General features: G+C 53.4%; 2 protein-coding genes across 3 annotated transcripts; one reads left to right on the top strand and one right to left on the bottom strand.

The window, feature by feature from the left end:
* Positions 1-560: 560 nt before the first annotated feature.
* Positions 561-7,913, bottom strand: LOC119092689 (NEDD8-conjugating enzyme UBE2F). Of its 2 annotated transcripts, none has more exons than XR_005093525.1 (2): positions 7,629-7,913; positions 561-701 (listed from the first exon to the last, which is right to left on the bottom strand). XR_005093525.1 is itself a non-coding variant. In XM_037215657.1 (2 exons), the coding sequence occupies exon 2, from the start codon at positions 3,720-3,722 to the stop codon at positions 3,159-3,161; it is 564 nt and encodes a 187-aa protein (XP_037071552.1). In that variant the 5' UTR covers positions 3,723-3,746; positions 7,629-7,913; the 3' UTR covers positions 2,745-3,158. The 2 variants fall into 2 exon arrangements, 1 of the variants encoding a protein (XP_037071552.1); XM_037215657.1 differs by lacking the exon at positions 561-701 and adding an exon at positions 2,745-3,746.
* A 2,074-nt stretch (positions 7,914-9,987) lies between these two features.
* LOC119092074 (serine palmitoyltransferase 1) lies at positions 9,988-22,453 on the top strand. Its single transcript, XM_037215039.1, has 11 exons — positions 9,988-10,153; positions 11,004-11,111; positions 13,621-13,716; positions 14,439-14,601; positions 15,428-15,560; positions 15,877-16,006; positions 16,468-16,665; positions 17,757-17,868; positions 18,766-18,910; positions 19,390-19,498; positions 21,101-22,453. Exons 1-11 carry the CDS (start codon positions 10,109-10,111, stop codon positions 21,269-21,271), a joined length of 1,410 nt encoding a protein of 469 aa, XP_037070934.1. The 5' UTR covers positions 9,988-10,108; the 3' UTR covers positions 21,272-22,453.
* The last annotated feature ends 1,203 nt before the right edge of the window (positions 22,454-23,656 follow it).

Raw genomic sequence — 23,656 nt, 5'->3', positions numbered from 1 at the left:
GCCGCCGTCGGTCCCTTTCCGGTCCCCCTCCCCCCCCCCCCCCCTCCACACCTTAAAATCGAAGTGGGCGAAATCCGTGGAGTCATTGGATTTGATGTAACATTGGGACAGTTCTAATAATTTATATCAGCATGAACCAATCCTCTTCCGAGTTTGAAAAAAACGTCGTTACACTTGGCAGAACGATGGCAGGCGCGCGTCAGCTGTCCCATCCCCCCCCCCCCCCTCCCGCCTTATCCAACCGGCCAGGGTGACACCCGGCGCGTTCAACCACCACAGGTGACTGGTTCACAACGCTGAGACGCAGGGTGCATCGGCTCCACAGTCTGCCGAGCGTCAGCGGCAAGGGCAGGCGGTATGATGGGAGGGGCGGGTGCACCATCGAGTCGGCAGGAACCCGCCGGGTCGCGCTGCCACTGACCGCGGGTAGTAAATGAAGCCGTGGTACTGGATGCCGCCGTCGGGCCGCGGCACGCCGCGTGAGCTGTCCGGCTTGTCTGTGACGGCCACCGCCATGCGCTCGGAGCGCGGCAACAGATCCCTGTTCGGCGGCAGCTTGGCGCGTGGGAAGCGGGCGCTGCAGCGGCGCGCTTGTTGATACCAACCGCCGCGTGATGGCAGCACAGCCACCCCGCCAGAGAGCGCCAGCGAAGACGATCGAGCCGGACGGGGAAGTCATTGTACTGGGAACTCACAGACACCTGGAAATAACGATGTAGCTTAGGAAACGACGCTTGCGGAATGACCAGGCCAGCTGAAAGTATCATGTTTTCACAAACAGCCGAATGGTGCCACAAATTTCCTGAAGGGGCTGTTGGAAAGGACATCCTAACCTTCTGTCAACGTATAGCTTCTGCACCTCCTTCGTTCCAATAAATCGCTTGCTCCTGTTACGGGTCGTGACCTAACCCTGATACTTCTGTGTGACCCTGATACCTGATCTGAGCCCGGTGCTAAACACACGAGAAAATTGTTCCGTTTTAAATTATGCTCTCGAATCAAAGCTTTTCAAGTAGATGTTATCATTTCTGAACGCGAATCTTAGCAAAGTCTATCTATCTATCTATCCAAAGCTCCCAAAAGTGGAGCTTCGTTCGACAACACTTTGATCTTTGGCACCGGGATCGAAAAACGAAGCAAACGATGGCCGAAGCGCGCAGTGGCTCTATTTCAGGTATTTCAGGTAATTGGATACGGGAGCTCGGTTTAAAAACTTAGTTTTAGAAACCATGATTTACTGCTCGTTCTATGAAAAATACAAGATTTCTTTGGTACGCCGTATCCCTAAAGGATAACATGGCGCCACCGCTTCCGCTGAATCAGCAAGGTGCTACACAAACAGCAGCTTGAGGTTTCAACATGCTACTACATAATTTGTTCAGTGTTTTATGCTGCTAGTAACCGATTATCAACATAATAGAAGGTACTGCTTCGGTGACGTTATCGGGCAGAACATCGGTTTATTGTCGAAACCCCACGTTCCAAGCTGTGCTGACTGTCGTGAGTGGTGACGAGTGACTCGTGACCTTAAGAACAGTCTGAAGCGTGAAGTTGTCAGCATCAGTCTGAACTCTTAATGCCGAAAAAAGAAGAGCCGAAAACACTTATTTCTTGTTTCGCAGATTTAGTCTAGCCTACAGGGAAAGTGAGGGCTAGTCTATCATGTTCAGCTTGATAATCAAGCAAATATGTTATTACAAGAAGAAAACCATAAACTACCGGCGTAAGAAGCAGATCCGCGAAAGCGTCTTACTCAACCGATCCAAGAGGTATTACCGATGGTTCGATGATTCAGGCCAATTCATAAATGACAAAGTGAAATTATTGTCATGCTCCACCAGTAGGCAGCTGGGGCGGTCAATTTCGCGAGTGACTTCAACTCATGACTAATTAAGGTTCCAAACTATAAACGTCCCTTTTGTGCTTACTATTTGGCTTATTAACTTGCAATACAATTTGGTGGCTCTCGGAATCTGGGAACGCTTCCCAATTCATACAGAATTAGGCAGTCTGAAAACATCTGCCTGCCTGCCTTCCGACGAAATTTCAATTTAACACGCATCAGTTAATGCCACTACATATATAAACTTAAATGAACTAAATAAAGATTCCAAGCAAACAAAATAAAGGCCAGGCTGCATCAGCGGCACGGGACTCTAATTTAGTCCAGCACGTGCCCGTGCGATGGCACAAAAACGCCCTCCACACAGGGGTTTACAATGCAATGCTTATATTAGTTGTCAGCACATCAAATCAGATGACCGGAGAGCGACTAGGACAGGCATGCCTCGGTTAACACGGCGGCGATTAGTTACCAAACGGCACGGGGCAGCCGCAGTCAGCCGCCGCACATGGAAGGCAATCAGAGCAAACGCGAAGGAAACACAGGATCAGCGCATGGCTGGAGCGCCGCATCGCGCCGCTCTGGGGCGGTGCGCGGCGCCGCTCTGGACGGGCGACGCGAGACACACATCTGAGAACACCCCGAATATCATGCTATCGTGTCGCCCTCAGCCGGCCGGCACCTCGCCGTTACCGTGCTGGAGGTCAGGTCACTCATCCGCATGCGATCATCGTTCGAAGCCTGCTCAAACGTCCCGTCAATCATCCTCGGCGAGTCATTATATGACGTCACCCACATCCACTGACGCATAGCCTCTCACCCACGGATGGAGACGTCAATGACCTGCCGGCATCATCCACCGACCCCTAGCTATTTCTCCTCTCAGAGTGAAGCATCAGCACAACATACCTCCGACGTTCCCTAGTCAGCTATCCCCGGACGGTCACGCTCATTAAAACGCTCCTCCACCAGCGCCTATCGTCGCAGAGCCCACCGCGGCATCGCCCCGCCGCTCCTTCACCGGTCCAGTTATTGCAAAAGCGCCCTCGTGACTCATCTCTCGTCCTCTGAGAGCCGCGCAATATCATCCTCGGCAGGTCACATAAGCACTGTGCCAGACGCCACCAGTCTCCGGAGCATCATGCCATCACCCCCGCTGGATCTTCACCGCCATCTCGTTACTCCTCGCGGGGTCACGCCGGCGGGGGGTGGCGTGACCCCGCGGCACCGCCGGCGCCTGGTCACCGGTCCGGGGGCGTCCGCCGCCCGGCAGGGACGTGCGGTCCGGTCCGACACAGCGCCGCCCGCTCGCCCCTCACCGCGCCGCGTACAGGCGCACGTACTCGGACACCTTGCGCTCGAAGCCGTCGCGGTCGAGCGCGTAGTGTTCGGCAGCCTCCGTGTTAAGCGGATCGTCGAAGTTGAGCAGGTCGGTGAACAGGGAGTTGAGGCCCCACACCACGTCTTTGAGGCGGCGCGTCGGTGCCCAGCCCATGCCGTCGTAAGAGTTCTGGCGCAGCAGGCTCAGGCAGACGGCGCCGTCCTCGGCGATGTTCGGGTGCCAGAGCCGCGTGTGGCAGCGCACCTCCGGCGGCGACATGTTGTACTCCTCGCCCACGCTGATGCCGAACGAGAAGGCGCCGCGGCGCCAATAGCCCTCGTCGGGCCGCACGGTCAGCACGAACTCGTGCAGCGCGTCGGGCCGCGGGAACTCGACGCTGCATGTGGCCGGCAGGTTCTCGTGCAGCTCCTGCACCTCCTTGGTGAGCAGGCGGTCCCGCATAGCGGTGCGGCGGCGCGGCTCGGCGCCGGCGGCCACCGGACCGCCGGCGGCCGTCTCGCCGCGCTTCTGCAGCAGCTTCTTGCTGAGCGTGATCATGCCGGCCGGCCGGCTGGCTGCAGTCTGCGGGCAGAGGCGCGCGGGCTCGGTCAGACGCGCCGCCGCTCACGCGCCGCCCGGCAGCCGGCCGGCATCATGCTCTTCGGAGCATGCCCGCTCGATGGCGCCGGCTGGCTGGGAAGCGGTACGCGTGTCCGTGTGTCAACTGCTATCGATGGCGAGAAGATGCTCGGGACGGTTTTCGGGCGTTGAAGTGTTGGTCATCTTCAGCATCACAGTTTACTTGAAAACTAGTTATGCGTCTGGTATTGCTTCCCTTTACCTCAGATCTCACACGTCGGCAGGCAGTTCAGTGCCTCTTACTCCTACCTCACTTTCTGTATTGAAGTACGTTCACATCCTTATTTCAGAATACGACCCAGGTTGAAAAAAGGCTCGCCTCTTGCTTGCAAAACATCAATTATTCGTCATACCATGATACATATAGTTTCAATGACTAGATAACCCGCTTCGTTGCACTTTTACAGAACGCTTGAGGATCGCCATGCTTACTTGATGGACCAGCAAGAGCAGAAACAATTCTTGGAACCAAAGACACACAACGAGCACGCGGTTATCAACAGGTAAGTGTCCCAAGTGTACCACCCATGCACTGAGTTCCAGTGCGAGGCCGTCGCTGATTGGATGCCAAGCCGGGGCTTGAGCCCGATTCACACACAAAACGCAGCCTCAGCCCCACCCACAAAACGCTCATCGCCCGCACCCGAACACTAGCCTGGTCGGACTCCGAGCTCACATACCACTGCCATGTTCGGCAAAAAGGTACACCACGGTGAATAGCCCGACCAGGACGGCCCAACACCTCAGAAGTCGCTGTCACTTCAATGTGTGTAGCCAGCCAGCCAGTGTGTAGCATGCCAGGCTTATGAGTGGCAAAGAAGTTATACTTACTAAAGCTGGGGATATTATTGTCTGCTAAATTTTGCTGACTGCAGCTTACTTACCAGTTGTGCTGCAAACATAATATGTCCTCTTTTTTAAGGTGCAGAGTGACACTTGGTTACTTCCACACAAAAATAGCATAATGTGTTTGCTGGTAATATCAGGTGCCCAAAACACACCAATGGAAACAGGGAGCAATGTATCTGGCATTTGCAAAAGAACTGGTGAAAACCTGGAACCCAGGTCCAGTGTCTACAAGAAGACTGATGGGTTCCATGAGCCACGAGCTCTTGCCATGAAAGAACCAGCAGGAGCCAGGATCCAAGGTCTTGCCTCCACGAATGGGCGAGTGGAGCCAGGAGCCAACAAGAGCCAACAGTGGGAACTGTGCACATGCAAGTACCAGGAACACATTGAGTTTGAGGTACAGCAGTCATCCTTACCCATTGTAAACACATGCAGCAATAAACTAAAAGAGTGCAACCAGAAGTTGCATGTACTCCAACTCTGGGACATACTGAGCATCTGACACCAGTTTCTGCAGGGGTGGGTGGGAGGTTTTCAGTTTCTTCAGCCATCCTTGTGTCACGAGGCTGTATGCATAGGACAACTTCCACAAAGCCAGAGAATTGCACTGCCTTACCTGTGATACACAACATCCACAATCTCCAAATGCAGGTTGCTATAAGTGGTACAAGTCAACAACCTGTGAGAGGTGAAATACATCACAAAGGCAGTTGTGTAATAAAACTAATTATATAATGACCTTTAGAGAAACATTGGACAATAATTCTGCTTTGAAGTGTTTTATTCCATTACATCAGTATTATTCATTGCCCACAGAGTGGTCAATGACGATCTTGGGAGGACCGTGCATGCCTGCCTGTCTTCAAAAAAAAAACTATTAATACAAGCCATCATGTTTGGAGTGACAACATGAACAGCAACCAAAAGGTAAGATTGCATCATCTCCAATTCAAAATGCAATAGTTTCAAGTTCAAAAAAGTTGATGGCATTTGTACCCTGATGGGGGCTCACTGACATGACAACACTTGCACTTCAATGCCTGACCATGGTGAAAAATGACCTTGGTTGTGAACTGGTCATTTAAAAGGAAGAGTAATGTGTTTAATATTGTAATGAAATATGATGTAAAAATATGAGTGAAACATAGATCCTTCAAACTGCCTACACATTTAGGTTGTGCACCTTAACAAAGGTTGAATGTAATCCCAATCCACAGGTACTGTGATGTCTAGGGAGCCACCATTGCATTGAATTCCCAAGAAACCAACACCACCTAATCTCAAGACACAGATCAGGCATGGGGACCAAGCCAGCTTCCACTTTGCTTTTGCCTCAGTTTTCCTTCAATGGTTTTGGTTCCAGCTTTAGCTTTGTGAAATTTGTCATGGCATGCTTCTTGTATTGCTTCTGTTATTTTAAATGGTTGGCTTTGACTCTGCCTTTAGCTTGGCATAAGTTCTGTCAGCTGGCTAAGGCTTCAAACAATTTGAATTACAGCTAGGCACTTCATGTCTTTGTTTTGTGCAATCTTCAAGCATTGACCTCAACTTTGTCTGATGTTTTCACTACAGTTGTGACTTAACTTAAAAAAAACATCCTGCCCATCCTGTCATGCTGTGGCTCCAATACACCACAAAGCAGTTGGAAGCTGCACTGCACATGACAGAAAGTCAATAAACAGCCTGCTATTTTCAGGACCAATTATCGGAGGCCACAGCTAGAGGACAATAGCCCAAATACAACTTGCATCTCTAATGCTAACATTTCATCTGGCCCACTAAAAGAGCATGGCATCTTGTGACTCCATACACTTCTAATAGATAAGGAAGTGGTTTTGGTTTCACAAAACAACATTTCCCACTGTTGACTAGGTTTACCTTTGGCTTTGGTGTGGTAAATTTGAACTGATAGATTCCATTTGGTTTCATGTTTACCTGGTTAAAAGACAATGATTCTGTGTTTGTGTTTTTATGTTCAAAATTCAAAGCCACTGGCCTGACTATACTTCACATTTAAAAAACACAAAGCCACCTGCTTTGGTTTTGATATCACAAGTTTGAGCTGTAAGGCTACAGGCTTCAGCAATGACTACAGCTAAATGTTGTTGTCTTGTCCTTTGATTAAGTTTTGAAGCCACGAACCTGGCTTTGCCCCCATGCTTGATATGGGTGCTGTGGAGCTGGTTGACAGAGCCTTCATTATATTTAATTCCAAAGACAATGAACACCACTTAGGTTAAGCCAGCCCTATTAGCTTACCTGACACTTCTATATAGCACTCAATTTCTTTCTGGCAGAGCCAGACATGCTTTGGCCAAGGCTAAATTGGGTAATAGGTTGGCTTGATAAAATGAAGTGGTCTGAAATTATGATGAAGTTGTAGGAGCTGAATCTGTGGTGTGGATGGCATTTGAGCCAGGTTCTTTGGTGACCAACATTAACATACTTTGAGGGACTTCATTTCATTTCCTGATCATAATCATGCAACAATGACATAATCAGTTACTTTTCACAGGTAAGAAATAAGAAGTGAAACTTCACTTTACAGGTAAGAAATTTGAAGAAAACCCAACCATAAAAGAAAGCACAACCATCTCCTTTTATTGCAGTCTGCATGCATGGTGGGGTGAAAGCAGAAGAATGAATCCAGGAATGGGGTGGGGTTCAGGGCACATCAACTGCTGTAGGTCATGTGGCTGAGTCAAGGAAGAAAGGATAATCATTGCCTTTTACTGCAATCTGCATGCCTGGTGGGCTGAAAGTTACATCAAAAGACAATGGTTGGACTGCTATTCAGGACTAAAATTAACTCTTAGCATAATGCCGAGCTTAAAATTAACCAGCTTTAATTGGACAATCCTTCCAATGAATGGAACGACGTCACATCCCGCCACTTGACATGTAAAAGAGCCTGTCAATGAGGATATCATAGCCAAGAATGTGGGACGGCAAAGACACTACTGATACTTAACTTACCTTTCGATGCTGTCAACTGCTGCAGGCTTACACTGACCCAAGCATATCTTCAACGGGGCCTCCGAAAAAAAACACCAAGAAAACGCAGGAATGTTATCAAGAAGCGCTAACACCACACCAGCCGCTCGTTATAATGAAATGAACCCGTAACAGCTCAAAGCCTTGTCACCTGTCAGCAACCTCACACGCTGAATGCAAACAACCAGCGTTGCTATCTGCAGAATGAGAAATTCGTAATAATAAAATAATCGGCACCAAAGGTGGCGAGGGGCGATTACCGCGACGCCAACGCTACGAATGCAACGCACCATGCCGCACTGCACCATAACACAAGGCACCTAAATCATGCCTTACCTTACCTTACCTTATGGTGATCCGGAATTGTAAAAGGCCACTAGGCCTGTACGTCCCGGTCTCGTCAGGCTCCCGGTCCGCTAACCAAACAGTCTCGAATTATGGGAAGATTCAATGTGGGACGTCGTACATGATGTCAGCCTAGTGCGTATCAAGCCTAGACTTGAACTGTTCAACTGAGGTCGACGCACAACCGGATGTGGAAGAGCGTTCCAGTCGTTGACAACCTGCGTGCTGAATGAGTTACGACGGACGAGAGTCCTAGCTCGAGGTTTTCTGAGCTTCCATTGGTGTCCTCTCGTCACCTCCGAGTTGTGTCTTGTCAGGAAGTCCTCTCCTGATAGCGACATACCTCCGTGAAACAGCTGGTACACTGTTACCATGTCTCCCCTACGACGACGATAGTACAGCGAGGGCAACTGAAGGAGTCTGAGCCTAATAGGGTATGGCTGGCGCCTCACTGTACAGGCAAGCCGGGTAGCTCGTCCCTGAACCCGTTCCAGCCCTTTCTGGTCCAGTTTGCCGAACGGGCCCCAGATAATGTTGTCATACTCTAAGTATGGACGTACTAAGATCTTAAAGAGCAATGGCAACGTGCGAGCACTGATATTGGCAAAAGACCGCCTCACGACCGCCAGCATCTGGTCGGCCTTGGAGATCGCTTCCGCCGTCTGCACGTGGAACTGGAGGCGGTAATCCACGAAGATCCCGAGGTCCTCGGTGGACTCGACCGCGATTTCTGCGCCGTCCAAGAAGTACGTCTGCCTCGGGTTGCAGTTCCCGATGTGCATTATTTTGCACTTTGCTGCACTCAAGGGGAGCAGCCACTCCTTTGACCACTTGGCCAGGGCGTCGAGGTCAGCCTGTAGAGGTGAGCTAGTCGGGGGCCTCGGGACACGACAGTAGACCTTGGTGTCATCCGCAAACATCTTGACCACGCTTCGCACTTGTTTTGGTAGATCGTCCACGAAAATTATGAACAGCGTTGGTCCAGGTATTGACCCTTACAGGATGCCGCTGACGACGTCGGTCCAGTCCGGCTTTGAGCCCTGGACCCGCACTCTCTGCATCCGGTGAGTAAGAAAAGCCCTGATCCAGGGTAGCAAATTACCTCTCACACCGTAAGCATGAAGCTTGAAGAGCAGACGGTTATGGGGAACAGAATCAAAGGTTTTGCTGAAGTCTGGATACGCCACGTCCACCAGCTTTCCATCCTCTACCGCGGCGCTCCAATCCTCCATGACCTCCAACAGCTGGGTGGTACAGGACCGCTTAGGGAGAAACCCATGCTGGGCTGCATGAAGAAGTCCAGACTCCGAGAAGTGATTAAGCACGGCATCACGGACTGAAAATCATAAAATTCCATCCAGAATATCATAAAATTAAAAACATCCTGAGGATAGCCCATTTAAGTGAAAGCGGTGGAGTAATGTGGAACTGTAATATTTCTAAGCAAAATATGAATTTGGAATCCATTTATTCGCCAATAAAAGAATGCCAGAAAATGGTTCCCGACTTGACTTTAAAGGTATGGCGTCAAAAAACTACAGCGTAAGACAGCCTATCACATGCCTATTCTGATTATTCTGATAGTACAAACTTACTCCGCAAATATGAAACAGATAAACAAAAACCTGCAAGGTTCACCTGAGAACAATATTGCGGCTCTGATGGCTTTAAATCCACCTGAGCGGTTTGTTATTGTAAAAGGCAGCATTTGCTAGCAGGATCGTGAACGTGTCAGAAACAATGCTGCCGGAATAATGGCCTAACTCACTACGACAGGAGCTATTGATTGTGTGCGTCTGTAGTTATAATTTTGTATCGGTAACTGCTATTAATGCGTTTCATAATGTCCATCTTTCCGAAACATGCCTGCTAATCGTACACTCGCCCGCTCGCTGTTGAAAAGCTTTGATGCAGTACTTTTGGGGACAATATTTACGACGGAAACGGCGCGGTTAGACAAAGTATGAAGCGATCTTATCTAGTCGAGTATCTGGCTAGTACGAGGTTATCGCTTGGGGCCCGCGTGGCAGTTTCTGCTCGTTTTAGCGGCATATTGATATAAATATCCGTTCCTTTGAATAAGTTTTGTTTAATTTTGAGCTGCAAGTGATCGAGATATGCTCACCATGGAAATATATGAACTTGTCAGGCTGTTTTTTGAGGTAAGTACAGCTTTGAGGGAAATCGATGGTTATTCTCCGGATCTTTTTCGGAAGCGGTCAGATGCTGAATAGGTATATGAGGTTTTCCATGCCGTGTTAGACTCATGCAACATTTGCATGTGTCATGTGGTTTTAACAGAATGTTGTACTAAAGCATTTTACATCTATAGCATTTTCTTTTCATCGTGAACATTGGTTTGATAATCGTTTAGCGCTTTAAACCTGGATGTAACATCCTTGTCAATATCTACGCAATGAATGGAATTTGGATTTCTTTTTCGAAAGCCCACCACTCCTTGTTTTATGGAACTTGCTTTAGAAAACCTAAGTGTTCTTTGAAAACCTACATTGCCAGAATGCCAGACAGCAAAAAGTACACCAAACATGTCTAGTGTAGTAGTGACATTGTTGCAACAATTTCAGGACATGTGCACAGCAAGTCACATGCCAGGATTTGGATTCATTGTTGCTGCCAATCAGTGCATAGGGGGTCAATGTCCCAGGACTATGCTATCAGAACAGTAATGCATAGAGGGTCAATGTCCCAGGACTATGCTATTAGAACAGTAATGTAATGCAAACCTTGTACATTTTTTCACTCAAAGATACATTGAAAATTGAACATAGTTTCCCATGGCCTGAGTTTAGTGGAGCACAAAGTTTAGAGCACTAAAGGCATACAGTGGCATAGGTGTCCAGCATAGTGGATAGGTCTTTTGCAGACTGGCCTGAATATACTTGGAACATGAGCCCAAAAAAGCAAGCAAAACTAGAAATATTAGGTGTGAATGATGTCAGCTCCTAGGCTGCTTGTATTGAAAATAATAGCAGTGTTTGTCTGCTCTTTCAGGTTCCAACCTACCATCTGGTCCTGGAGGCAGTCCTCATCATTTGGGTACTAAGCCTCATTCTGAAGAAGAAAAGCCATAACCCAGCAAAGTCTTCACTGTCAGAAAAGGCAAGAGTTGTATCAAATATCATTATCCTGCCTCTTTTACTTGCACATGTGTCTACCTGACTTTGCGCTTTTCCTGTTAGACGATAACCTTACTACAACCAATTTGGACATTCTTTGTGTTTGGATTCATAGGAAAGCAGGTAACTTTGTTCTTGGCTTGACTTATCCATCATTCAAGCAATGCTGAAGACAAATTCTGTCAAGGGCAGCATAACTGGCCAGTTGAAATGAAATAGAGACCTCTGACAGTCCTGGGCATCAGACATCTGATGGTCCAGATATCTAACAGTCTGACAGTCCTATGCATTATAAAAATGATGATGAATATGGTGAAGTGTTTGTGATAATCATTGCAAATGCATCATGATAACCTCTGACCATTTGCAAACCTGAAGTGAGTATGTGATAGCCACCATTCACCATACCATTCACCATTTGTAGCCATGCCTATGTGCTATTGACTTGTTTGCATCTCACATCTGTCAGTGTGCACCATATAGCTAGGAGTCATATTCTTGCAGATGATTGGTTGGAGGGCATGTTTATATTGGCAGGATATCTGGAATGTCTTAGAATATCTGCAGTCAAATACCAACATTGTCAAAACAAAATACCCTGGAAGGAGGCACTTGCATCAGAAAGAAGTTCACATGAGGCAATGAGCCAATGAACTTATTACTAGCAAATGCTTGTAGAAAGCCTGCAGCTCCAACCTGTGATCGGCAACTGCAGGAACTGCATGCCGAGCTTAGCTCGCCCAGTGCACTAACAGCTGTCTCGCTGTCCAGGGCAGCCACCTGTGGAATAAGCTCTCGGGGCATGTGAGTCACACCAGCCACGACCTCCCAGTCGTGACACGTCTGTCCATCTGCCACCCGTCGGCTGGTCCGACCCACCGCTCTGTGCAGGCGTCTGTCCCGTCGGCTCCGTGTTGTCAGCCGGTCGATGTCACCCGACTTGCCAGTCTGTCTGTCCGTGGGCCTGCACGTTCGCCACAACATGCATGAGTGCCGCGCTGAATGTCGCACTTCGGTCAAGGCCGCGGCGGAGCAATGGCGGCATGCGCACGCACTCGCGAGGTGAAGTGGGAAACTCAACTGCCCAGAGTTCCACATGTCGCGCTGGAAATCCCCTCTCTATACTGTAGGTGAAGAGGCCAGAAATGGTGCACGAAAAAAACTGTTGAGGGAGGCTAAAAGAGCGGGATGTTGGAACACTCAAACTGTTACGAACATCAGAAAAAACTATCGTGGGGTTTGTGAGGTCGATCCTGTTTAATGTTACATACTGGTGGTCATATTTCAGGTATGTTTAGATTACTGAGCACGTGACTGCTGACAACTGTCGACAACTGTGGACGTGACAGCTCAATGGTGATTGTAAAGGAGCTCCTCTGCTCTGTTTTTTTCTTTCATAGCAACTGGCTTCTAAGTCAAAATAGTCAAGACTCAAAGATGAGGTGGGGACATAATGACATTCTTGATGGGTTTCACCAGCACAATGCTTCATGAGACATAGTTAAGCATCAGGAGCAGGGCCGTCACCAGAAATTGACGCCTGATGAATGGGGGATCGGGTGAGGACTAAGAGAAGGGAGCTGGTGGTCTGGGATGTACTTTGAAAAAGCGGGGTGTCTGCTGAAGTTTGAAGCAAGTTGTTTGATCTGTTGTGTCAGTTATCTACAACCGTAAGTTTACTTTACTAAATTTAATTAAATCTGCTTAAACCTATCACGTATATTTACTTAATTTACTCACGGTCAATTTACTCACAAATTTAACAATGAATGTAATCGGCAAATTGACATGGTCAATTTACTCACGTAAATTGACCGTGAGAAACAATCTGCAGCCTCATGTCGTTATATTTGGCGCTTTATAACAAACAAAAGAGCACAGCTGTTTTCAGCGCCCCTTGTTTAGTCGTAGTAGTAGTTCCATTGGTGCGCACCCGCTCAGAAGAAACATTCGCTTCAAGATTCAACCCATGGGCTAGGCTCCAGTCTGTTGCGCTAGTCGTTATTAGTGTACATATCTTTGCCGACCATATGCACCTCAGATCCACCTGGCTTCGTGTTGCCGACCACTTGGATTTGGTTCCATCCGAGCATATGCACCGCTTGGGTGTTCAGTGGCGCCGAAGTTTGTTGTTGTCGCTCGCGTGTTACCGTGCCTCTCGTTTCGAGTCCGGACGGGGTCGCCTCCTCGCTTGGTCGTCCAAGCCGGCCACGTGGGGTCGGAAAGGGCGTACGGCGTCCGTCTGTAACCAGCCGCAGCGAAATCTCACGCGGAATGCCCCGGCACCGTCGACTGTCTGCCTCACCTGTGGCTAACTGTTTGTGAGGCTTTTTGTGCGTGCCCTTCGTTGTCGTTCGTCCCGTGCGTGCCGCAAGGGTCGTGACACCGGTGCTGCGCCGGCGGTTATGGCCCTGTAATGTTTCTGCCGCTTCACACGCCCCAGTGAGCTCAGGACCGTCACCACCCTGCTCACGCGCCCCGTCTGTGTGCAGGAGAGGGAGGAGTTGATTCAGGAGTGGACTCCTGAGCCGCTGGTGCCTGACGATGCCGATCAGGAGCCCATCAAGTACGACGTGATCCAGGGAAAGGTACTGGCTTCTCCAGCGCGACGGGCGCTGGCGAGGGGCGATCGAGGAATCGAGGCGGCCCACCCTGTTCAAACGTCCGCTGGTGTGTGGGCCCTATGTGGGCTCTCGGCTCTCATGTATAGGATCTCCTGCAGACGGCTGGTCATGTTCCCAGCGTGACTGGCGTGCTGTGTTCACCATCCACATTGATCTTGAACACGAGAGCACTGCGAATTCCGTGTCGTACCGTCTTGACACAAAATGTTGTGCATCGTGCTGGATATGGATGTGTTTGATGCCTGGGGAATGTAAACATATGGCGATGGTTGAGCTTATTTCAGATGTACTTGCGTCGTTTATATGTCATGCGCCTGAATCGTTTGTACTTCAGATGCATTTGTGTTGGTTTATTATCCTGGCGTACCTGATGTACCAGATGTTTGAGATGCTTGGTTTGTTTTTAATGTGTACTTGTGGCGTTTGTATTTCAGATGGCTTCGTTTGTATCATATGTTGTGTAGAATAAGCATCACGAGCATCTGTATTCACATTGATTTGTATCGTATTCGAAACAAGCATTTGACAACCGTACGCCGGTTGAATTATCGTGGTCAAGCTGGCGGGCTCTGCTGTGATCTCCAACAGTATTGCGCCACTACGGGCAGGAGCTAGTGTGTTGCGTCGCCCGTAACGGTGACCAGTGACCCGGTGCGCCATGGTGACCCTCCGCCCGGCGGCCGCAGGTGGGCAAGTACGTGACGATCGGCGGCCGCCAGTACCTGAACGCGGCCACGCACAACTTCCTGGGCATGGTGGGTGACGAGCGGGTGGAGGAGGCGGCCGTCACCTGCCTGCGCAAGTACGGCGTCGGCTCGTGCGGCCCGCGCGCCTTCTTCGGCACCATAGGTGAGCGGCGCTGCCGGGCTCGGGGCGGGCGGGGCCGCGCCGTCTGTGGGCTGTGGGACCACGGACGCGTCTGGGCCGCTGTCCGAGCCGCTGCGCTCGGGTGAGTGCAGCGGCCCGATCCTCACCACACTGTGGCGCCGTGAGCACCGCAGCCAGTTTGTGACGCCGCTGGTTGAACACTGAGCCGGTACTGGCGGACGCGGGCGGGGCAGACGGCTGTGTTGAGAGCTCGGTGGTCTGTACTGCTATTGCGTTTCGGGATATGTTCTCGCCGGTCGGTGACAATCGCGTCAGTTATTCCCTTTGTGAGCTGTGCGCCCATATCCTCCAGTATCCCCTGTCGTAGGCGGCTGGTGCGTGCTTTGTGCACTATAAGGAGAGGGGCAATATATTGTGAAACCTGCTGCCGGCTCGGGCACCGGTTGCTGGGTACCGGTGCAGACGCCCGATCACTGGTGACCATCAGCAGTGTTTGGGTGTAACCGTCGACCGAGACTCGCGCGCCCGCTGTATTTATCTCAGATTTGAGCCCTCGCATGGGATTGGCCAGATCCCGACATGGTCGGACCAGGCCTCGCTCGCACACCGGCATGGGATCGGCCAGGCCCCGGCATGGTCGGACCAGGCCTCGCTCGCACACCGGCATGGGATCGGCCAGGTCCCGGCATGGTCAGACCAGGCTCCGCTCCCACGCCGGCTGAGCTGCTGCCCAACACCAAACAGCAGTATCTCTGGCCGCGGTGTGTCCCCGTCTGGTGGCTGCGTGCCCGGCCCGTGACCTCGGTGTCGGCTGACCTGCCTAAGCTCCGCCCGGGCCGCTCTCCAGACGTGCACCTGGACCTGGAGAAGCGCATCTCGGAGTTCATGGGCACCGAGGAGTCTGTGCTGTACTCGCTGGGCTTTTCCACCGTGGCCAGTGCCATCCCCGCGTACGCCAAGCGGGCCGACATCATCTTCGCGTAAGTCGTGCGGCCGGCATACCGGCAGCCGCTCATAAGGGTCGTGCCGGCCGCACACGAGCGTCATCAGCACAGACAGCACAGGTGTTTTTGACACTTTGTTGGATGTCCTTTTATTACTTATGTAGCTTATATAATTTAGATTTGACAGTTTTGACATGGACATCAGTATCATCACAAGTTGCTCAATCTGAGGGTTTAGCGAGTTACCATGCGTGTCAGAGGTCAGAGGTTCGCCGTGACAGCGTTGCGACGTGTGACGGGTGACGTCATGGTACACCGGCCGGTGCTGACGGCGTACGGCCGGTGTGTGCAGGGACGAGGCTGTCTGCTTCGCCATCCAGAAGGGCCTGCAGGCGTCTCGCAGCGACGTGCGGTACTTTCGACACAACGACATGGAGCACCTGGAGGAGCTGCTGCAGCGGCAGGCCCAGGCCGACTGGCTGGTGAGGGGCCCCGGCCGCCAGCACCAGCCGTCACAGTCACGGATGAGCGACGCTGGTGACTCCCATCAGAAATGTGTTATGTCATGCGAACGATAGTAATATGCGGATAATGGATTAAATGGACAAATCTAATGACTTAGTAACGTACGCAAAATGGAATAAGTGAACAAATTCAATTGCTGTTTTCACCCTCTTCCACTGACCCTCCATCACTGGCTCTTTACTACAGACCATCCACCACCGACCCCCCATCACTGACCCTCCACCACTGACCCTCTACCACTGGCGCTCCATCACTGACCCTCCACCACTGACCATCAGCTAGTCATCCTACACCACTGACCTTCCACCACTGATATTCCACCGCTGACCCTCCACCACTGTCCCTTCACCATTGAACCCCCACCACTGACCCTCCACCGCTGACGCTCCACTCAGACCCTGTGTCGTTGCACCGACAGGAGCCGAAGGCGGCGGCCGAGGTGCGCAAGTTCCTGGTGGTGGAGGGCGTGTACGCCAACACGGGCGCCGTGTGTCGTCTGCCGGAGCTGCTGCGGCTCAAGGCCGAGCACAAGCTGCGTCTGTTCATCGACGAGTCGCTTTCACTCGGTGTGCTGGGCGGCACGGGCCGCGGCGTCACCGAACACTTCGGGGTCACGGTCAGTGAGGCGGCGGCGCCGAGACGGCAGCTGGAGGGGCCTGTGTCCTATAGTTCCTTGTTTGGCTGGCACATCTGGCCCCGGGCCGAGACGGCAGCTGGAGTAGCATATGTCCTATATCTGGTCCCGAGCCGAGACGGCAGCTGGGGTGGTTGTGTCCTATTGTTCTCTGTTCGGCCGGCACGTCCGGCCCCGAACCGAGATGGCAGCTGGAGTGGCCTCTGGCGTAAAGTCCTCTGTTTGCCGGCGCTGCTCTCCAATAAACCTTTGGAGTGGCGAATCCATGTCCGCCATTGGTTGGTTGGCCCTACCTTTGATCTGTGATCCCCTGTTTGGTTTGCTGCTTGGGACGCTGATTGACAGCTTGTGCCACTGCCCCCCACCCTGTGTGAATGATTAGCTATCGATACGAAAATGAAGTACCCGAAATATCGTAGGAAATGCCCATATCCCCGATTAAATGTCTCAATGACTCTTACACTGGAGTCGACGTGCCGTGCGCGCCTCTGATCTACCCTTTACATTCAGTATTATCTGTGGTGTCGTCAAGCCTGATATATCACGAGGTGGTTTCATTCCATGCCTTTTCCGTCACTCCTGAGATGCTCATACGCCGTTCCCCTCCCCCCACCCTCCCCCTGGCGCGCCCGTGGTCTGGTCGGTGTACGTGAGGGAGGGGAGATGCATGTTTGTCGGACTTTGTGGGATATGTGTTTATCTGTGGCCCGTGCAGTGTGTGGCCTGCCTGTCGTCTGTCAGTACGGTGTTCATGACCGGCGCTGGACCAGCCTGCCACCGGCCGTCGGGCTCTGTCGGGCGTGCGTGCCTCCTGTGAGTGTGACCTGTATCGCTGTCAAACCCGCGCAGGCACAGTATGTGACACGCCCTCACCATGCTCCCTCGACCCATGCTCGACCTGTGCTCGACCCGTGTAACATCTGCTTGGCCCGTGATTGACCTGTGCGTGACCGATCCGATCCATGCGTGACGCTATGTGACCCGAGTGTGACCGGGTGTGACTCGTAGATGACCCGAGTGTGACCGTGCGTGACCGTGCGTGACCCAAGTGCGCGTGTGTGTGCTGTCTGCAGGCGCGGGAAGCGGACCTGATCATGGTCAGCATGGAAGCGGCGCTCGGCTCTGTGGGCGGCTTCACCACCGGCTCGTTCTACGTGGCCGACCACCAGCGCCTCAGCGGACAGGGTCAGTCGACACGCGCTGCACAGCGGCGATCGGCACACGCTCGCCGTGAGCGGTCCGTGGCCGCCTAGTTGACAGGGTCGGTGACGACGCAACGATAGCTAGGCGACGGTGACGACGCGACGGTGACTACACGACGATGGGTAGGCGACGGTGACTATGCAACGGTGACTACGCGACGGAGAGTAGGCGACGGTGATGGCGCGACGGTGGGTAGGCGACGGTGACTTCACGACGATGGGTAGGCGACGGTGACTATGCGACGGTGACTACGCGAGGGAGAGTAGGCGACGGTGACGACGCGGCGGTGGGAGGGCGACGGTGACGACGCGACTGTGTGTAGGCGACGGCCAGCATCAGCGTTCACACGGTGGCCAGATGGCGCGCAGGGGCATGGTTAGCAGAGTGAGCAGACGCAGACTGCTCAGGGTCGTTGGACTGGTCTGGGCTGGACTTGTTAGTGGACGCTTGGTGGGCAGGCGGCCGGGGCGGACCGGATGCGGTCAGCGGCGGCACGTGGGACTGGATCTGAGGACTGGCGCTTCACAATGCCCGTGGACAGAGTCGGTAGCGGTGACATGCGGAGCCGCCCCAGCCGCGCTGCCCTGCGCTGCGTACTGGCCGCCGAGCTGACCTGACCCGGCGCACTGCCGCGGGGATGTGTTCTCGGCGGCGCTGGCGCCACTCTGCACCCGTCTCCCCGCCCCCTCCACTGACCTGACCCGGCGCACTGCCGCGGGGTATGTGTTCTCGGCGGCGCTGGCGCCACTCTGCACCCGTTTCCCCGCCCCCTCCACTGACCTGACCCGGCGCACTGCCGCGAGGTATGTGTTCTCGGTGGCGCTGGCGCCACTCCTCCCCCGCCCCCCTCCACTGACCTGACCCGGCGCGCCGCCGCAGGGTACGTGTTTTCGGCGGCGCTGGCGCCACTCTGCGCCGCCGCCGCCATGTGCGTCATCGACCTGCTGGACGCCGAGCCAGAGATGACTGATCAGCTGCGCGACGTCTGCCGGGCCATGCATAAGGCGCTGGCCGGCATAGACGGGTACGTCTCCCCTCCCCATCCCCTCCCCTCCTTCATCCTCTCCGCCCGCGTCGTTATCACTCACGTCGCTGGCATTGCGTGCGCGATGTCCATCTGGTGCGGATGAGCGGAGCGTGCCTGCTCGGAGATGGGCTTTGTTGCCGCGCTTGTCCTCCAGTGGTGCAGGTTTGGTCAAGATAGCACAAGTTGGCCAAGGGTTTGCGTGCATAGTTACACAGGCTGTGTCATTCTGGTGGTAAGCACTTTCCTAGCTTTACGTAAAATGTATTGAATACTTGGGCAGGACGACAGCGGCAATTTTGAATTGCCATTGTGATGATGGTGGGTGAGATGGTGCTGAGCAATTAGGGCATTTTGATATACAAGTTCCGGTCGATGTCGCCTGTCAGCGGCATTCCAGTGCTTCCTAATGATGCCCCCCCCCCTCGCCCCGCACCGTCGGCCCGTCTGACTTGCGTGTGTGTGCGTGCGCCCGGCAGGCTCCATCTGGTGGGTGACGAGCTGTCGCCGGTTAAGTTCCTGCAGCTGCCCGGCTCGGACTTAGACAGGCGCGATAGCGAGAGGACCCTGCAGTGCATTGTGGATCAGGTACGGGGCTGCGGCCTGGTCAGTAGTGGATCAGGTACGGGACTGTGGCCCGGTCAGTAGTGGACCAGGTACGGAGCTGCGGCCCGGTCAGTAGTGGATCAGGTACGGGGCTGCGGCCCGGTCAGTAGTGGATCAGGTACGGGGCTGCGGCCCGGTCAGTAGTGGACCAGGTACGGGGCTGCGGCCCGGTCAGTAGTGGATTAGGCACGGGGCTGCGGCCCGGTCAGTAGTGGACCAGGTACGGGGCTGCGGCCCGGTCAGCAGTGGATCAGGTACGGCGCTGCGGCCCGGTCAGTAGTGGACCAGGTACGGGGCTGCGGCCCGGTCAGTAGTGGATCAGGTACGGGGCTGCGGCCCGGTCATTAGTGGACCAGGTACGGAGCTGCGGCCCGGTCAGTAGAGGATCGTGTACGGAGCTGCGGCCCGGTCAGTAGTGGATCAGGTACGGGGATGCGGCCCGGTCAGTAGTGGATCAGGTACGGAGCTGCGGCCCGGTCAGTAGTGGATCAGGTACGGGGTCGCGGCCCGGTCAGTATCAGACCAGGTACGGGGCTGCGGCCTGATCAGAAGTGGATCGGGTACGGAGCTGCGGCCCGGTCAGTAGTGGATCAGGTACGGGGCTGCGGCTCGGTCAGTGGTGGGCCAGGGCTGTGGTCCTGATGTGTGGTTCCGTGCAGCGGACCGCTGTCCCTTAGCTCGCCGCCAGCGGGCTCCCCGTTGGGCGCACCCTCTGTAGGTGGTCTGTAATCGCAGCTGTTATTTCACGTGAGATCCTGGAGAAGCTTTTTCGACGTAAATCTGGCTTTTCTCACACGCGAGTTTGTGATGCAGATGTGGCGTTTGGTTGTCGCAGGGAGTGTTCGACTTTGTTCGCTGTCCTTCGGTGTCGTGAGAGCAGGATTACAAACGGCACGTGTTTCAGTGTCAGGGGAGTGAGATAGTCGCTCGCCGGATTGTCCGCGGCGTGCCCAGCGGTGTGTTTGGCCTTCACTGTACCTTGTACGCGCTTTGTATCGGCGTGTTGGGTAGGTGTGCCCGACGCCGCACCACCAGTACGTCTCCTTTGTTGGTGCCCTGTCATCGGAGCCGTACATGCCAGCCTTTCTTGGCGTGTGCCGTCTTTTTGGTGTTTTGTCTGTTTCCAACAACAGTCCAGACAGGCTAAAGTTAAGTGTACCTTCTCGTGCGCGTTCGCACCCATGTGCAGTTTCCCCTTCTGCTTCATTTTTGTTTCTCTCTGCATATGAGCGCTTGTGTGACGCGTTCCAACCTGTGCCCGCCACCGTTCCGGTGTCATGGCTAGGACCCGGCAGCACGGTGAAGCCATGGCGGCAGCTCCCATCCCTATCCGTTTTTGTGTCGTGAGCTGTACTGTGTCGAAATCCCCAGAGCCAAAGATGCTGTGAAGACCCAGCTGTCTTCACACAAAGCTCCCAAGGACATCGAAATTAAGAAGAAATTCAGTCGATTCTTGTGAGAAATTAACGCCATGAAAAAGCTATAAAATTGAGAACCCAAGGTTGTCTGTTAAAAGTGACATTTCCCGTTCAAAGCCTTGCGTTTTGACACCCTGGTGAGCAGACGTGTGTGGCCGCGTTGCAGTGCCGGGAGCAAGGCGTGGCGCTGACGCTGGCCCGCTACCTGGAGCAGGAGGAGTACCGGCTGCCGGTGCCGGCCATCCGGCTGACCTGCACCCGGCTCATGGGGCCACAGGAGGTGCGCCAAGTGGGCGACGCGCTGGCCACCGGCGCGCGCTACTTCAGCCCGTGCTAGTGCCGCCGCCGCCGCCGCCGGGGTGCCCGCTATCTCGTCGGGGAGGCCCTCCTTCATGGAGGTCGCTCTCCCGCCGGGGAGGCCGCTTTCCCGCCAGGCAGGCCAGGCCGCTCCCTCGCCGGGGAGGCCGCTCTCACCGGGGAGGCTGCTCTCCCGCCGGGGAAGCCGCTCTCCCGTCGGGGAGGCCGCTCTCACCGGGGAGGCCGCTCTCACCGGGGAGGCGCTCTCCTGCCGGGGAGGCCGCTCTCCTGCCGGGGAGGCCGCTCTCCCGCCGGGGAGGCCGCTCTCCCTCCAGCTGCGACAGACAGAGCCGGCTGGTGACGGTGCTGCGTCGGACGGGAACAGGCCGGCAGGTCTGCTGCTGCGTCTCACCGATAGCGGCCAGCCGCGCCATGGGGTGAGGGCGCACCTCTGCGCTGGGAACGCCTGCGGGCATGCTGGGAGGGTGGTATGTGTGTATTCGTCCACTATTCCACGTACCTCTGTGTCATATTCGCTGTGTGGTGCGCCGGGGCGGCGGCCCCAGCCTCGCGCCTATGAGGACCCGACGCTGCGTGCCTTTGCTTGTGCGCTGGCTGATGTGTGCCTTATCGGGATGCGGCGTGGCATGATCTCTGTTCGGCACTGAGACACGTACTCCCGCTGTTTTAGCGGAGTCGGCGTTTTTGCTGTGCACTGCCTTGATATCGAGATTGTAAAGAAACGGGGGGTTTTAGACTTGCCTATGTGAATATTATACTTACTTATGCCATATTTGTACTTAACATATATTTGTACTCATACCAAGCCATGTTTTTGGTTTGTTCTTATGTCAGGCCTGGTCGGTCTTTTGCGCAACCAGATAGACAAAGCTGAGTGTCTTTTCGTCCCGTCACGACCATTTTCTCTCCAATGTTATGCGCTAGGGCATTTATAATGCGTTATGCGGTTCCATGTCCGCGCAAAAGTAGCTTCGTCCGTGGACCGCTGTGTCGCACTGCGCCCATCTCATGCCCCTGCTCCGTGGCTCGGACAAATGCGCCTGGCCCTTGAGTATCGATGCTGAATATTTCTGTACACCATGACATCGATGTCATGTTGAACTGTCATGGATGGCGGAAGTCCTAATTTACGGATGCCACATTTGTCTCTGCAGTATGTTAATGTGCTGTGTAATTTGTCAAATACAGTGTTTCCATGTAAGGTGGCTTATCTGCTTGTGCGTGCCCCTGGGTGTGTGACGATCAGCTAGATTGCCCAGGTGAACAGAAATCACCCAATGAAGGTTGCGAGTTTGGAGGCCGGAGGTAAGTACTTATTCGAATTTCTCCAGAAGTATAGCAAATCTCTCCACATCTCCAGACTTGCTGGTGGAAGAAAATCCTCTAGAAAAACACGCCGTAAGACAATCACACGCTCTTGAAAGTTCGATCGAAGAAGGCGCGCAACAGACGTTTGCACGTTTGCTTCGCTGCACTAAATGTAAGAAAACATACTGAGCTTAGCCATGTTTTCTAGGTGGATTCACGTCTCTAGCTGCCCTGGTTGCCGAGATGTGGCGAAAATGTGAAAAACGGCCGGTAGCAGCCAAATCCATCTGATGGGCTCGTGCACGCATGGTTCGCAGCACGTGCGTGATGACAATTCATGCAACGTCATTGTTCGATTCCCTATCAACGCTTGCGACTCCCCAGCGGCTTCGCGTCCTGCGTACTGCGATTTGTCACAAAACTTTCATCCTGTCAAAAATGCGAAATTCAGTCTGCTGCGTGTGAGTGTGATACGTAACCCGCGCGTACGCACACGGAACACCACTGGCCGTTTAATGCATTATCGCGGTATGCGAGTCAAGTGTGGCTGTATGTTCTGAATGAGGAAATGTGGCGAAAAACGTAAAAACCGACGACATCAGCAAAATGGATCTTCGCAGCTAGTGTGCACGTGGATTGTGACATGTGCGACTAGGGGCGAATCCAGAGTAGGGACGGCGTTACGGTCCCCGTGAGTCCCGCAGGGGCCCCTTAGGCTCCGAGCGGCTCATAGCCGGCCGAGCAGATGCATTTTTTTACACAAGGCAACAATATTGGACGTCTTTGGGCCTCCAGGCGATCAATGACAGTCGCAAGCGAAAGTGAAGAGCCCGTGAGTAGACAAAAATTATGATTTACTTATTGAGAAGATGATGACAGAGGTCTCCAGACTGCTTACGCTATCCAGAGGCCCTACGTTGTTCCCGGGGCCCTGTATGCCAACTTGCGTGGTCAGCTTGATCGTTAAGGAGTCTTCCACGTTGCCCTCGATTTCTTTGCATTTGCTCGGAGTGGCCTGCGCTGTTGCTGGTGCCATTCTTGCTAACGTGCCGAGGCACTCTTTATCAATCAGGGACCCTGCATGGATTCTTTCCAT

This window comes from Pollicipes pollicipes, unplaced genomic scaffold (genome assembly GCF_011947565.3).
Source record: "Pollicipes pollicipes isolate AB1234 unplaced genomic scaffold, Ppol_2.1 Scaffold_3447;HRSCAF=4054_pilon_pilon_pilon, whole genome shotgun sequence".
NCBI classification, from domain to species: Eukaryota; Metazoa; Arthropoda; class Thecostraca; order Pollicipedomorpha; family Pollicipedidae; genus Pollicipes; species Pollicipes pollicipes.
Note: the sequence above shows the minus strand (reverse complement) of the source record. Positions and strands in the feature narration are given on the sequence as shown.